The sequence below is a fragment of the Scyliorhinus torazame genome, chromosome 3, assembly GCF_047496885.1.
Source record: "Scyliorhinus torazame isolate Kashiwa2021f chromosome 3, sScyTor2.1, whole genome shotgun sequence".
NCBI lineage: Eukaryota > Metazoa > Chordata > Chondrichthyes > Carcharhiniformes > Scyliorhinidae > Scyliorhinus > Scyliorhinus torazame.
In genome coordinates, this window is record NC_092709.1 from 354,951,769 (window position 1) to 354,967,192 (window position 15,424).

At 47.6% G+C, this 15,424-nt stretch overlaps 1 protein-coding gene across 9 annotated transcripts in view; it reads right to left on the bottom strand.

Moving 5' to 3' along the window:
• Window positions 1–15,424, bottom strand: part of znf638 (zinc finger protein 638) — a 344,100-nt gene that overhangs the window by 19,207 nt on the left and 309,469 nt on the right. For 5 of the 9 annotated variants that reach the window (XM_072497778.1, XM_072497776.1, XM_072497775.1 and 2 more), the window contains exons 19-21: window positions 8,063–8,125; window positions 4,894–5,080; window positions 418–1,011 (exon numbers count right to left, since the gene is read on the bottom strand). In XM_072497778.1, coding sequence (XP_072353879.1) covers window positions 418–1,011; window positions 4,894–5,080; window positions 8,063–8,125 — 844 coding nt within the window. The remainder of the gene's footprint in view (window positions 1–417; window positions 1,012–4,893; window positions 5,081–8,062; window positions 8,126–15,424) is intronic. The other 4 variants (XM_072497783.1, XM_072497782.1, XM_072497777.1 and 1 more) reach the window with 3 other exon arrangements.

Consider the following 15,424-nt stretch of genomic DNA (forward strand, 5'->3'; position numbering starts at 1 on the left):
GGGACTTTGTCGAAAGCCTTCTAAAAGTCCAAATAAACCACATTCACTGGCTCCACCTCATCAACTCTACTAGTTATATCTTCAAAGAATTTCAGTAGATGTGTTGAGCTGGACTTCCCTTTCACATATCCATGCTGACTGTCCGATCCTGCCACTGTGATCCCCGTTTGGGGAATGTGGAACTCAACACAAACAAATCAGCCATGATCTTACGGAATGGCAGAGCAAGCTCGTGTGGCCAAATGGCCTACCTCTGCTCCTATTTCAGATGTTCCTAATAAGGTCAATAATTTGCTTTCAATTTCCAAGTGCTTCATCTTTCAGTCTTAAAAGTCTTTTATGAGGATCCTTATGCAAACCTTCTCACGATCAACATAAAAAAACATTTATAGACATTCCCTTGTACAAGTCACTCACCTGCTCGCTGTTCCAAGCTCGTAGACTTGGAGCCATCTCCCCCAGAGTTGACTGATGACGCAGGGACCGGGGATAGACTACTGGGTTGCCCCACCTTTTTGCGGGATGGCTCACCGTCCCCACCCAAAGATGGTGCTGCTTCACTCTTGACAGCTGTGGTTCCTGATGCCTCTTGGTTTGGGTCTGCAACAGGGTGGGATTTGCTGGGCTCTGTTGCAGCGGCTACAGGTGGCTGCTCCTGGGTTGTCTCTGACTCTGTCTCCATTGATTCCTCCTTCACAGGTGCCTTGGTTTGTGGTTGGGGTTTGGACTGTGGTTGGGACGAAGGTGGAGGTTGGGACGAAGGCTGAGGTTGGGACGAGGGCTGAGGTTGGGACGTGGGCTGGGGTTCAGGCGTGGGCTGGGGTTCAGGCGTGGGCTGGGGTTCAGGCGTGGGTTGGGGTTGGGACGTGGGCTGGGGTTGGGACGTGGGCTGGGGTAGGGATGTGGATGGAGGTTGGGACGTGGATGGAGGTTGGGGTGCGGGCTGAGGCTGGGACGTGGGCTTAGATTTCACCTCGGTTGTCTCCACTGCCTTTGCTGGCGCACCACCTGCTGTAAGATACAGACACTATTACTCAGCCAGTATGAACTCAAGTAATACTGCGGCCAAAGCACAGAAGCAGGCCGCAGTATTCAGCCCACCTGGTCTATTCCCACCAGTACCCATAGTTAATCTATTCTCAGGATGGGGATACATTTGCTGTCTGCCCACCCCTAGATGCCCTCAGAAGGTAACAGTGAGCACAACACGAGTGTCACAGAAGGGCATTCCTCATCCCTCCCCAGTGATTCTTTGGACATGGGATTTACCATCAATCCTGTGACAGTTTCTCTTGCACACCGTACAGCCCAGTATATCTCACTCCTGTCTCAGCCCATTTGCTACAGAATCTCTCACCATGATATTATCATCTCATTTCTTTGAAATTCCAATTTGCTCTTGACTCCCAAGTTCATCTCAATATCTATTCAAATTCCAACCAGGTCCCGACCCCATCAACCACGTCTAGAGATTAGATTGGTGGTAGGTTGGCAAGTCTGCCTCATCTTAATCACCCACTTCGCCCCAGATCTAGCCATTGTGCTTAAATCCCTTCATAACCTCCCGCCTCCACTTTTCCAGCCCTTTAAACACCCTCCTCCTGCCCCAAGACTCTTATTCCCTTGACTTAGTATGAGATTTTGCTTCGAACACCAATACATATTTTGACTGGGTAACTGAGTGGAAGTATAACAGTGAGGATTGCATATAGCACTACGTTCAAGCTGCTATTACATAAATTAGAGCGCCTGTGATCGCTTGAACTAGTTCTGATCGTCTAAATGGGACAGAAAAGAATTTCCCTGCCTTTTCCCAATTGGTACAGGATTTTTAAAAATCTAGTTTTTGTTGGTCTCTCCCAAGTGGTCACTCCAGGTGTGTTGGCCGAATTGCGATACGCAAGGCAACACAACAGCGTGTAATGCACTAGATAGACTAGCAAGGAAGGAATTTTTAAAATTTGTTATGGAACCTGGAGTTGCTGGCTAGGCCAACACAGCTCATCTCTAATTTCCCTTGAGAAGGTGGTGGTGAGCTACCTTCTTGAACCGCTGCAGTCCATGTGGTGCAGGTACACCCACTGTGCTGTTGGGGAGAGTTCCAGGATTTTAACCCAATGACAGCAAAAGCAGAGCATTATAGTTCCACGTCATGATGATAAGTGACTTGGAAGGCAAACTACAGGTGGTGTTCCCATGCAGCAGCTGCCCTTGTCCTACTGGGTGGTAGAGGTCATGGGTGTGGAAGGTCCTGCTGAAGGAAGTTTGGCAACTTTCGACAGTGCATCTTGTGGATGATACACGCTGTTTCCATCGTGTGACAGTGGTGGAGGGAGTGAAGGTTTACTGTGATGGATGGGGCGCCAATCAAGCGGGCTGCTTTGTCCAAGATGGTGCCGAGCTTCTTGAGTGTTGCTGGAGATTTACTCATCCAGGCAAGTGGACAGAATTCAATTACACTCCTGACCTGTGCCTTGTAGATGGTGGACAGGCTTTGGGGAGCCAGAAGGTGAGTTACTGCAAGATTCCTAGTTCTGGTAGCCTCAGTATTTATATAGCTAGTCCAGTTCGATTTCTGCCAATGGTAAGCTCCAGGATGTTGATAGTGGAGGATAGAGTATTGGTAATGCCAAATAAAGAAGATTAGATTCCCTCTTGTTATCTGACACCTGTAACGTCAAAGTCACTGCCACTTAACCCAAGACTGAATATTGTCCAGGTCTTGCTGCATGCAGGCACTATTTGAGGAGTTGAAAATGGTACTGAACATTGCAAAATCATTAGCAAACACTGCGATCTCTAAACCTATAATGGAGTGAAGGTCATTGATGTAACAGCAGAAGATGTTGGGCCTAGGGCATTATCTTAAGAAACTCTTGCAGTAATACCAGCCACAACCATCTTCTGACCGGCCGAGAGATTCCCATCAACTTCAATTTTACTCAGGCTCCTTGATGCCTCACTCAATCAAATGCTGTGTTCATGTCAAGAGCAGTCACTCACCTTTTGAGTTCAGCTCTTTTATCCATATTTGGGCAAAGGTGCTAATGGGATCAGGAGCCAAGAGGCCTGGTGGAATTCAAACTGAGCATGGGTGAGCAGGTTGCATCACTGAGTAAATGTTGCTCGATAGCACTGCTGATATCTCTTTCCATCACTTTACTGAAGATCATAAGGAGACTGATAGGGCAGTAATTGGCCAATTGCATTTGTCCTGCTATTTAAAGATAGAACATACCTAATTTTTCATACTGCCGGCTAAGTGACAATGCTGTGGCTGTACAGGAGCAATTTGGCTCTGGGCATGGCATGTTCTGGAATACAATTCAGGTACTTGGCAGGAATATTGCCAGTGCCCATAAGCCTTTACTGTATCCAGTGCCATCAGCAGTTTCTTGATATCATGTGGAGTGAATTAAATTGGTTAAAGACAGACATCTCTGATGGATCATCCACTTAGCACTTCTATCTGAAGATGGTTGCAAATACTTTGGCCTCGTCTTTTGCACTGCTGGGTTCCTTCATCACGGAGGATGTGGAGCGTCCTCCACTGGCTAGTTGTTTAATTGTCCACCACCTATCAAGACTGGACGTGGCAGGACGACGATGTTTTGACCTGATCCGTTGTGGGATTGCTCTGTCTACAGAATGTTGCTTACACGGTGTGGTGTCTGGCATGCAAGTAGTCCGGTGTCTTAACTTCACCAGTTGGCATCTGATATTTAGATATGCCTGGAGCACACTCCTCATGGTTGAAGGATTGGTCCCAAGGTGGTTTGATAATAATGCTAGAGTGGGGGAAAGCTGGACCATGCAGTTCGATTGTAGTCAAATACAATTCTGCTGCTGTGGATAGTCCACATCACCTCAGGATTGTCAAGTTTTGTACTGGATTTGGTCTGAACCTATCTTATTTAGCATGGTGGTTGTACCACACAACACAATGGAGTGTGTCCTCAGTTTGAAGACAGGACTTGGTCTTCAAAAGGACTGCCATAAACAGATACTTTTGTGACAGATGGATTTGTGAGGATGAGGTCAAGTAGGTTTTTTTCCTTTTATTGGTTTCTTCACCACCTGTCACAAGCCCAGGCTGGCAAGTATGTCCTTCAGGACTCAGGCAGCTCGATCAGTACTGGTACTAGCAAGCAACTCTTGGTACTGGACATTAAGTCTTTCAAATTACTATTTGTACATGTGCATGTGCTTTAGTGATTCAAGTATATGGACACCCCAGTCCTTTTTGCTCCTTCCTCCACAGTTGACAATCTCCCCCCATTATGGAAATATTCTGATTGGTCTTTCTCATATCCAAAGTGGATGGTTTCAGCCACATACTTGCCACATCAAATTCCAGCTGCCAGTTTGCTGCACTCAAATAGCCTGTTATTGCCCTGCTTTATACCTTGCAGCTATCATCTACACTATTCACTCCTAACTTAAACAGTGTCATGTGAAAACTTGGAGACATGACTCAGGGCACTTCAGCGAGCATTCTAGCTCGGCAACATCTTTTGCCCAATCTCCCATTAATTACACAATTCCCTTCAAATTGTACAAAAGCAAAATTGCAAATACTGGGAATCTAAAATAAAAACAGAAAATGCTGGAAATACTCAGCAGATCTCGCAGCATCTGTGGAGAGCAACAAAGGTAATATTTCAGATCGGTGACCTGGGAATCGTATTTCCAGATTTTTTTGTTTTTATTCCCAAAGATTAAGCAATTCTAAAGTTAAGAATCCTCCCTTTATGATTGCTCAAAACCAGGACTGAATCTGGTAGTGTAGCATTTGCATGGAACCCTGGTTTCAGAATGGATAGATACTGATTCTTGCGCTTTCCTGGACAGCATTTACCAGTCAGTATGTCAAGTCCAGGACTGTGACTTTACCTGGAGTTGGCTCTAGTTCCTTGGCCTTCTGCACGGTCTCTGCCTTTGTTGCTTCAGTTTCAGCCCTTTCTGAAGGTCGGTCATTGGTTGCAGATTCATTTTCAGGATTTCCAAGCATTTCTTCCTCTTCACCCACTTCATCCACAGTAACAAATTCATCCAGGTTAAAGGGAAAGATGTCCTTTTCCTTTGAAAATTAAAAAAGACCGACATATTTATCTATTAGAAACAAAGTTTCAGGACAATATCGCTGGTTAATAGGACTTTCCATCTGAACTATCCACTTTACGAAAATGAACAGACTTGTCCAACCATCATTGTGCAATTGATTTATTCAAACAACAATCAATAAACAGCATCACCGAAAGTCAGCTCAGAGAGACCCAGCAAATGAAGAGCATTTTGTCGAAGACATCAAAATTGAAAATTGAATCCAGTCTCCAGTGAATTCCTCCGACTTTTGGATGTGAGATCAGGAACAAGAGTATTTTGGGAGAGCAGTTGAGCCATTCCCATACAAAGCAGAAAGATTAGAATTCTATCCATGTTTTTTGAGCAAAGAAAGCCACAGGCAAGCAGAGTTTAGTGTTCTCTAATATAATCAAGTTCATTTATATACTCAATTATATTCAATTCAGCACCATGTTAAACAGCTCGGCCACCTTCTGCCCATCAAACCCCACACCTTCCCTGTGGGGTGCTGCAGTCAAGGTTCACCATCTCACACATCTCTTTGTGCAGTTACTTTTCTGATGTGAACTCTTGTCTGCTCCCACTCCGCTGCCCAAGCCCGCTTGTCATTTAATATTTCTCCCTTCCAGCAACAACCTAATTTCCAGTTTAATTAACTTATAATAAGTTAGTGGTGAAGATTCTACATTGCACCCGCCTTTGTGGACAAACATGCTTTTCATGCCACGCGGACTATTTAGTACTCTTCCACACTGATATATCTATCAAACTTTATCTCCACATACTATGTGTGTCTAAATAATCTTTATTATTGTTACAAGTAGGCTTACATTAACACTCCAATGAAGTTACTGTGAAAATTCCCATGACCTTCTGAATACCATCCATCACAGCTGTGGCTAACCTCCCATTCTTTCCTAGGCTGCTCTGGTATAACTCCCTCCTAACCTCCCTTGCAATGTTGCTTAATGATCCATTAAAATCTCAGGAATGGTTATCATTTTGTCACACTTCCCAGCCTCTCATTCTTGCCTTGTCTAATGAGCATTCAGCAATCTGGTTTATAACTGCTACCTGCATTGTTGCTGTGTTTACATCATGGCCCTCCATGCCTCCTACTCGAGCTCTTTTCACCATCCTAGCCCACATCAAGGCTTCAGGATTATAGGGTTTCCACCAGTCCAATCGCCCCTTTGCCTTAGATTCTACAGCTGTTCAGAAATAAAGCTTTCCTACTACTCATAATGTACCACAACTTCCTTGGCTCTCCACAAAGGTACTCCTTACTTTCTCAACATGTGTGCAGTCAGCAATTGAGTCACAAGTCACAATCACCTTCAGTGCGCAGGGTTAGGGGGGAGTTCCTGCTCGTGACTGTAAACAAGTAAACCCTTCTGCAAACTGTGCCACTGGACTTTTGAGTAAGCTGAGGGAAGGTCTAGGATGTGGCATTGCCAAAAACTCAGTCAAAATTCAAACGCAAATAATGTGCATTTGGGAAAGGTGGCAGATGAAGACTGAGGGAATCACAACTCAAGGTAAGGAGGAATCAACGCATAAAGCAGAAGTGTTAAGGAGGGGGAAGGAGAGGTTCAGGAACAGAGAGGAGGTGCAGACGGACTGGGTGGGGTGGGGGAGGGGCGAAAAGGAGGCCGGCAGAGGGGTGGCCGAGCAGCGGGGGAGGGTTGGCCGGGCTAGGGGGTGGGAGGGTTGGCCGGGCTAGGGGGTGGCCAGGCAGGAGGAGGAGGGGTGACTGGGCAGGGGGCGTGAGCGGCAAGGTGGAAGGGGGAGTTGAAAGTTGAGATGGTTGGGGGGAGGGGGCAAAGAGCATGGGGCCAACAGGAGGTGGTGAGGGTGGAGGAGCTGAAAAAGGGGGGGGGTCCACTACCGGTAAGGGGGGTGGTTGGGGCAGCGAGGCGATGGGGAGCAGCGAGGCGATGGGGGGGCAGAGAGTCGAGGGGGAGCAGCGAGGCGAAGGGGAGCAGCGAGGCGAGGCGCAGCAGCGAGGCGAGGCGCAGCAGCGAGGCGAGGCGCAGCAGCGAGGCGAGGCGCAGGAGAGAGGGGAGGCGACGGGGAGCGGGGAGGCGACGGGGAGCGGGGAGGCGACGGGGAGCGGGGAGGCGACGGGGAGCGGGGAGGCGACGGGGAGGCGAGGGGGAGCGGGGAGGCGGCGAGGCGAGGGGGAGCAGCGAGGCGAGGGGGAGCAGCGAGGCGAGGGGGAGCAGCGAGGCGAGGGGGAGCAGCGAGGCGAGGGGGAGCAGCGAGGCGAGGGGGAGCAGCGAGGCGAGGGGGAGCAGCGAGGCGAGGGGGAGCAGCGAGGCGAGGGGGAGCAGCGAGGCGAGGGGGAGCAGCGAGGCGAGGGGGAGCAGCGAGGCGAGGGGGAGCAGCGAGGCGAGGGGGAGCAGCGAGGCGAGGGGGAGCAGCGAGGCGACGGGGAGCAGCGAGGCGACGGGGAGCAGCGAGGCGACGGGGAGCAGCGAGGCGACGGGGAGCAGCGAGGCGACGGGGAGCAGCGAGGCGACGGGGAGCAGCGAGGCGACGGGGAGCAGCGAGGCGACGGGGAGCAGCGAGGCGACGGGGAGCAGCGAGGCGACGGGGAGCAGCGAGGCGACGGGGAGCAGCGAGGCGACGGGGAGCAGCGAGGCGACGGGGAGCAGCGAGGCGACGGGGAGCAGCGAGGCGACGGGGAGCAGCGAGGCGACGGGGAGCAGCGAGGCGACGGGGAGCAGCGAGGCGACGGGGAGCAGCGAGGCGACGGGGAGCAGCGAGGCGACGGGGAGCAGCGAGGCGACGGGGAGCAGCGAGGCGACGGGGAGCAGCGAGGCGACGGGGAGCAGCGAGGCGACGGGGAGCAGCGAGGCGACGGGGAGCAGCGAAGCGACGGGGAGCAGCGAAGCGACGGGGAGCAGCGAGGTGACGGGGAGCAGCGAGGCGATGGGGAGCAGCGAGGCGAGTGAAAGTTAAGAGAGAAAATCACCGCTTCTTTCTTTGGAATTTTGTTGCTAGTCTTGCGATCCTTACTGCTTCTCTCAGAAGTAGTCTGAAAAACAGGAGAAGTTTATCATATTTTTAAAAAAGTTCTTCAAACTAGTGCATGTTCTGGAAGCTTCCATCATATGCTCTGACAATGACTGCATAAGGGACAAACAGGGAGGCATGGAGAGAATCAGGGAGGAAAGTGGATAGGATAGAAGCACAGGGATAAATGCATGCAAGAGGTAGGAGAGGTCCATACTGCGCCGGAGGGCAGAGCGAGGCTGAATTGCCTGTGGGTAGGACGAGGTGCTGCCGAATAGGATAGGGTGAGACTGAGGCGAGTGAAGTTTGGCGAGGGCGCAACGACTGCAAGTAGGGTGAAGTTGAGGCACCTGCTGTTAGGGTGAGGGTGAAGTGACTGCGGTAGGGAAAGACATCTTTGTGAGAGTGAGGCCCTGGCGGCTAGGGTGATAGCGAGATAGCAACGGATAGGGCAGGGCGAGGGCATGGTAGGCAGGCAACTGCGGCAAATTGTAAGTGGAGATTAACGAACTTACTGAAATGGTTTGTGTTTTAATAAAGGCAAGTGTGAGGTGATTTTTCGGACCGCTTGAAAAACAAGAATCTAAATGGAATAGAAGAAAAGCAGGTCTGGCGATGCAGATACATAAATCACTGAAAGTAGCGACACACACATGCAAATTTGGTAGGCACGGTAACATGGTGGTTAGCACAATTGCTTCACAGCTCCAGGGTCCCAGGTTCAATTCCGGCTTGGGTCACTGTCTGTGCAGAGTCTGCACATCCTACCCGTGTCTGCGTGGGTTTCCTCCGGGTGCTCCGGTTTCCTCCCACAGTCCAAAGATGTGCAGGTTAGGTGGATTGGCCATGATAAATTGCCCTTAGTGTCCAAAATTGCCCTTAGTGTTGGGTGGGGTTACTGGGTTATGGGGATAGGGTGGAGGTGTTGACCTTGGGTAGGGTGCTCTTTCCAAGAGCCGGTGCAGACTCGATGGGCCGAATGGCCTCCTTCTGCACTGTAAATTCTATGATAATCTATGAAAATTACCAAGAAAAACAATAGCCCTGAGGATTGGGAACAGTTTAAAATTCAGCAAAGGCAGACCAAGATGTTGATTAACAAGGTAAAATACAATTTGAAAATAAACTAGCGGGGAACCTAAAAACATTTCTATAGGTATGTAAAGAGAAAAAGATCGATAAAAACGAATGTAGGCCCCTTAAAGTCAGAAACGGGGGAATTCATAAGAGTAAACAAAGAAATGGCTGAGGAACTAAACTCGCACATTGCTTCGGTCTTCACAAAGAAATGATGTGGAGATGCCGGCGTTGGACTGGGGTGAGCACAGTAAGAAGTCTTACAACACCAGGTTAAAGTCCAACAGGTTTGTTTCGATGTCACTAGCTTTTGGAGCGCTGCTCCTTCCTCAGGTGAATGAAGAGGTATGTTCCAGAAACATAGATATATATATATATATATATATATATATAGACAGATTCAAAGATGCCCGACAATGCTTGGAATGTGAGCATTAGCAAGTGATTAAATCTTACAGATCCAGAGATGGGGTAACCCCAGGTTAAAGAGGTGTGAATTGTGTCAAGCCAGGACAGTTGGTAGGATTTCACAGGCCAGATGGTATGGGATGAATGTAATGCGACATGAATCCCAGGTCCCGGTTGAGGCCGCACTCCTGTGTGCGGAACTTGGCTATAAGCTTCTGCTCGGCGATTCTGCGTTGTCACACGTCCTGAAGGCCGCCTTGGAGAACGCTTACCCGGAGATCAGAAGCTGAATGCCCTTGACTGCTGAAGTGTTCCCCGACTGGAAGGGAACATTCGTGCCTGGTGATTGTCGCACGATGCCCGTTCATTCGTTGTCGCAGCGTCTGCATGGTCTCGCCAATGTACCACGCTTCGGGACATCCTTTCCAGCAGCGTATGAGGTAGACACCGTTGGCCGAGTCGCACGAGTATGTACCACGTACCTGGTGGGTGGTGTTCTCACGTGTAATGGTGGTATCCATGTCGATGATCTGGCACGTCTTGCAGAGATTGCCATGGCAGGGTTGTGTGGTGTCGTGGTCACTGTTCTGAAGACTGGGTAGTTTGCTGCAAACAATGGTTTGTTTGAGGTTGCGCGGTTGTTTGAAGGCAAGTAGTGGGGGTGTGGGGATGACCTTGGCAAGATGTCCATCTTCATCGATGACGTGTTGAAGGCTGTGAAGAAGATGACGTAGTTTCTCCGCTTCAGGAAAGTACTGGACAACGAAGGGTATTCTGTCGGTTGTGTCCCATGTTTGTCTTCTGAGGAGGTCGGTGCCTGGGACCTGGGATTCACGTCGCATTACATTCATCCCCCACCATCTGGCCTGCGAAATCCTACCAACTGTCCTGGCGTGACACAATTCACACCTCTTTAACCTGGGGTTACCCCATCTCTGGATCTGTAAAGATTTAATCACCTGCTAATGCTCGCATTCCAAGCATTGTCTGGCATCTTTGAATCTGTCTATATACATGTTTCTGGAACATACCTCTTCATTCACCTGAGGAAGGAGCAGCACTCCGAAAGCTAGTGACATCGAAACAAACCTGTTGGGACTTTAACCTGGTGTTGTAAGACTTCTTACTGTTCACAAAGAAAGACATGAATTATGTACCGGAAGTTCTGAGAAACACAAGTTTTAGTGAGGAGCTGAAGAAATTTAGTATTAGTAAAGAAATGGTTTTGGGGAATTGATGTGATTGAAAGTGGATAAATCTCCAAGGCCTGATAATCTTCATCCCAGAGTGCTTACAGAAGTGGCCCTAGAAATAGTAGATCCATTGGTGGTCATTTTCTGAAATTCTTTGGAAATGGTTCCTACAGATTGGAGAGTGGTGAATGTAACCCTACTATTCAAAAAGGGAGGTAGAGATAAACAGGGAACTATAGACCAGTATTGCTGGAGTCCATTATCAAGGGTTTCATAGCACAGCATTTGGAAAGCAGTGGTGTAATCAGACAAAGTCAGCGTGGATTTATGGAAGGGAAACCATGCTTGATAAATCTACTGGAATTCTTTGAAGATGTAACCAACAGAGTTGACCAGGGAGAACTGGTGGATGTAGTTTATTCAGAAGGCCTTCGATGAGGTTTCACATAGCAGATTGATATGTAAAGTTAAAGCATATGGGATTGCGATTAGTGTCTTGAGATGGATAGAAAGCTGGTTAGCAGACAGGAAGCAAGAGTTGGAATAAGTGGGTCTTTTCCGATAGGCAGGCAGTGACTAGTGGGGAACCGCAGGGATCTGTGTGAGGACCCCAAATGTAAACATTATATATTTGGACGAAGGAACTATAGGTATTATCCCCAAATTTGCAGATTGCACGAAAGTTGGGTGGGAGGGTGAGCTGAGATGGGGATGCAGAGATGTTTCAGCGGGATTTGGACAGGCTGAGTGGGCAAATGCATGGCAAATGCAGTATAATATGGCTAAATGTCAGGTTATCCACTTCAGTAGCAAAATTAGGAAGGCAGATTATTATTTGAATGGGTGTAAATTGAGAAATGTGGATATTCAGCGAGACCTTTGTATCCTCGTGCATCAGTCGCTGAAAATAAGCGCGCAGGTACAGCAGGCAGTAAAGAAGGCAAATGGTATGTTGGCCTTCATAGTGAGAGGATTGGAGTATAGGAATAGAGATGTTTTATTGCAAATGTATCGGGTATTGGTGAGGCCACACCTGGAGTATTGTGTGCAGTTTTGGTGTCCCTATCGGAGGAAGGATGTTCTTGCTATGGAGCGAGTGCAGCAAAGGTTTACCAGGCTGATTCCTGGGATGGCGGGACTGTCACATGAGGAGAAACTAAATCGGTCAGGATTATATTCACTGGAGTTTAGAAGAGTGAGAGGGGATCTCATAAAAATGTATAAAATTCTACCAGGATTAGACAGGGTAGATTCAGAAACAATGCTCCTGACGGTGGGGGAGTCCATAACTAGGAGGCATAGTTTGAGGATGAGGTAAACCTTTGAAGACTGAAATGGCGAGGAGAAATTTCTTCACGCCTGAGAGTGGTGAATCTGTGGAATTTGAGGCCAAAACGTGTAAATTCATGAAGGAATTAGATATAGGTCTGGGGGCTATTGGGTTCAAGGGATATGGGGTGGGCGGCAGGGGGGGGGGGGGGGGGGGGGGGGGGGCGGGAGGGATCAGGGTATTGACCTTGACGATCAGCCATGCTCATAATGAATGGTGGAGTAAGTTCGAAGGGCCGAATGGCCTCCTCCTGCTTCTATTTTCTATGTATGTTTACCGGTGTTGGAAATAGTGGATGTCGATGCTTGCGTAGTAATAGTAATAATAATATTAATATTGTCACAAGTAGGTTTCAATGAAGTTACTGAGAAAAGCCCCTAGTCGCCACATTCCGTCCCCTGTTCGGGAATTGAACCCGCGCTGCTGGTCTTGTTCTGCATTACAAGCCAGCTGTTTTGCCCACTGGGCTATACCAGCTCCTAGTGGTAATAGCATTGGGCTGGTAATCCTGAGGTCCAGCCTAATGCTCTGGGGACATGGGGGTCAAGCACACCACAACAGTGGTGGCATTTTAAATTCAATTCACCGTGTCTCAGTAACTATCAACTGTTGAAAGGTTATCAGGAGTAGGTGGGCATTTACAATCACATCAGCCACTCTCGAGGGGACATGGGGCCTATTCCTGCTCCTAATTCCTGCGTTTGTCTGTCCTTTAGGGTAGGAAATCTGTCATCCTTACCCAGTCTGGCCTACAAGTGACTCCAGACCCACAGCAACGTGGTTGACCTTTAAACTGCCATAATTAGTTTCAGTGCAATCAGCAATGGGCAGCAAAATGACCTTGTGGGTGATGCTCACACCCCATGAGAGAATATTAAAAAACAGGGAACAAAAATGTAACCAAGGTGGTGCCTTAGTGAGCAATTATACCATTCAAAAAAAAAAAAAAACTGACAACAGGCTGAGGTTACAGAATGTAAAACTAGATCATAAATGTAGATGTTACAAGAATGAATTCAGGAAAAGCTGTTTTATTTAAAGAGCAGCAAAAATATGCAACTTCCTACAAGAGATGGCTAATCGTGACGGGTAGCACGGTAGCACAATGGTTAGCACTTGCTTCCCAGCGCCAGGGACCCGGATTCGATTCCCAGCTTGGGTCACTGTCTGTGTGGAGTTTGCACGTTCTCCCCGTGTCTGCGTGGGTTTCCTCCGGGTGCTTCATTTTTCACCCACAAGTCCTGAAAGAAGTGCTGCATTCTCCCTCCGTGTACACAAACAGGCCGGCCGGAATGTGGCAACTAGGGGCTTTTGACAGTAACTTAATTGCAGTGTTAATGTAAGCCTACTTGTGACAATAATAAAGATTATTATTAATGTAAGCCTACTTGTGACAATAATAAAGATTATTATTAATGTAAGTCTACTTGTGACAATAATAAAGATTAAGTGAAAAAAAGATGAGGCAAATGGCGTGATGCATTTTGCAAAGAAGCTGGATAAACACCGGGAAAAAAGAAATAGAAGAACATGCTGATGGAATAACATAGGATAAATGACATGTTCCCTGTGCTCTGAACGTGATGGGACACAGAGGACAACACAGAAACTACATCACAACAGCTTATAATGAAAAAACAAAATTCTGTGGATGCTGGAAATCTGAAACAAAAACAGAAAATACTGGAAAAAACTCAGCAAGTCTGGCAGCATCTGTGGAGAGAGAAATAGTTATTGTTTAGAGTCCCTATGACTCTTCTTCGGTATCTTAAATACTGCCTTCAACAGTCAACCCCAGCAACATAAGGAGCAGTGATCGAAAGACTGATTAGAGATTGGTTTCTGGTTAAAATGCAATTGAAATGAATTGAATTAAGAAGCATCTTAAAGGAGGCAAAGAAATTTAGGATGGGAATGCCAGAGTTTAAGGCTTTGACATCTCACAGCACAGCCACCAATGGTAAAGCAATGAATGAATGAATAGATATTTAGGAGGGTGCACACATGCGTGGCTGTGCAGCAGCCTGGAAAATGTCTCACAGGTCTCATTCGACAGAAACACAATCCATGCACACCACACAACAAAATGTAAAAGGACTATGGCACTGAACAAGCTGGCAACAACTGGTCATGGTGCTGGAGGAAATTACTGAGATAAGCAACAGAAATAAGGCCATGAAAATAAGGATCAGGAGCTTTGTTTATGGAGCTGGACGATGGGAAGAGGCCATGGTCAAGCATGGATGAGGGTTATAGCATGTGAACTGAGGCAGGAGCAAAGTTACAGAAAGTGGTGACATGGATATCTGGCCTATGGCTTATTGAGGTTAAATCTGATACGAAGTTGCAGTCTGGTTCAGCTTCAAGACAGTGAAGAGGAATTGAATCAGGAGACAGGAAATGGAGTCTGTGGCAGAGACCAAAGACTTGAGTAGACTTCTTCCCAATATCTAGTTGGGAGAAAATTTCTACTCATCCAGTGGTGGATGTTGGACAAGCAAATTGACACTTTAGAGAGTGCAGGGATCAAGAAAGGTGGTGAAGGAGAGGTTGGATGTTATTAGTGTACTTGTGAAAACTGACATGCTTGTCAGACAATGTGGCCAAGGGGCCGCAAAGGTCTAAGAAATAGGAGGGAGTCAAGGGCAGATCCTTTGAAGATATAACAGTATGGCAGTGGGAAGAGAAGCCACCTATTTCAATGAGAAGAGGTGTTCAAGAATGGCTTGGTCAATCGTATCAAAAGCTGCAGAGGTCAAAAAGGAGACGTTTACCACAGTGACAGTCACAGACATCCACATTTGGCTTTCTCAGATTTAGAGCCTCGGACATGTGTCTCATTGTCTCTTTCCAACTTCCTGCTCTCACCCGCACTTCTGACTGCACCTCCTAACCTGCTGTCACTTGCAAAACTGCATCTATTATCCAAGTCTTTGCTAAGAATGTCAAAAGCTGAGTCCCAACAATCAAAACATTCCCTTTATCCCAACATGCTCTCTTTCTCCGACATCCAACCAGTTACTAGCTCTTTGTTTAACACATTTTCTGATTCTTATCTTTTAAATTCCACCCTGGTGTTAGTGTAACAGATATTGAAGCCTCCCTCTTGGCCTTTGCTCAAAACTGAGGCGTGTGAGGAGAAATAAGAGGAGAATGAACACAGCCAGAGAAAGGGCAGCAGAAAGAAATTCTGCCTTGGTAACAGTAATATTTCAGTACTGCTTGTAGTGAGGAGACATCTTTTTTATTTATAAATTTAGAGTACTGAATTGTTTGTTTCTAATTAAGGGGCAATTTAGCGTGGCCAATACAC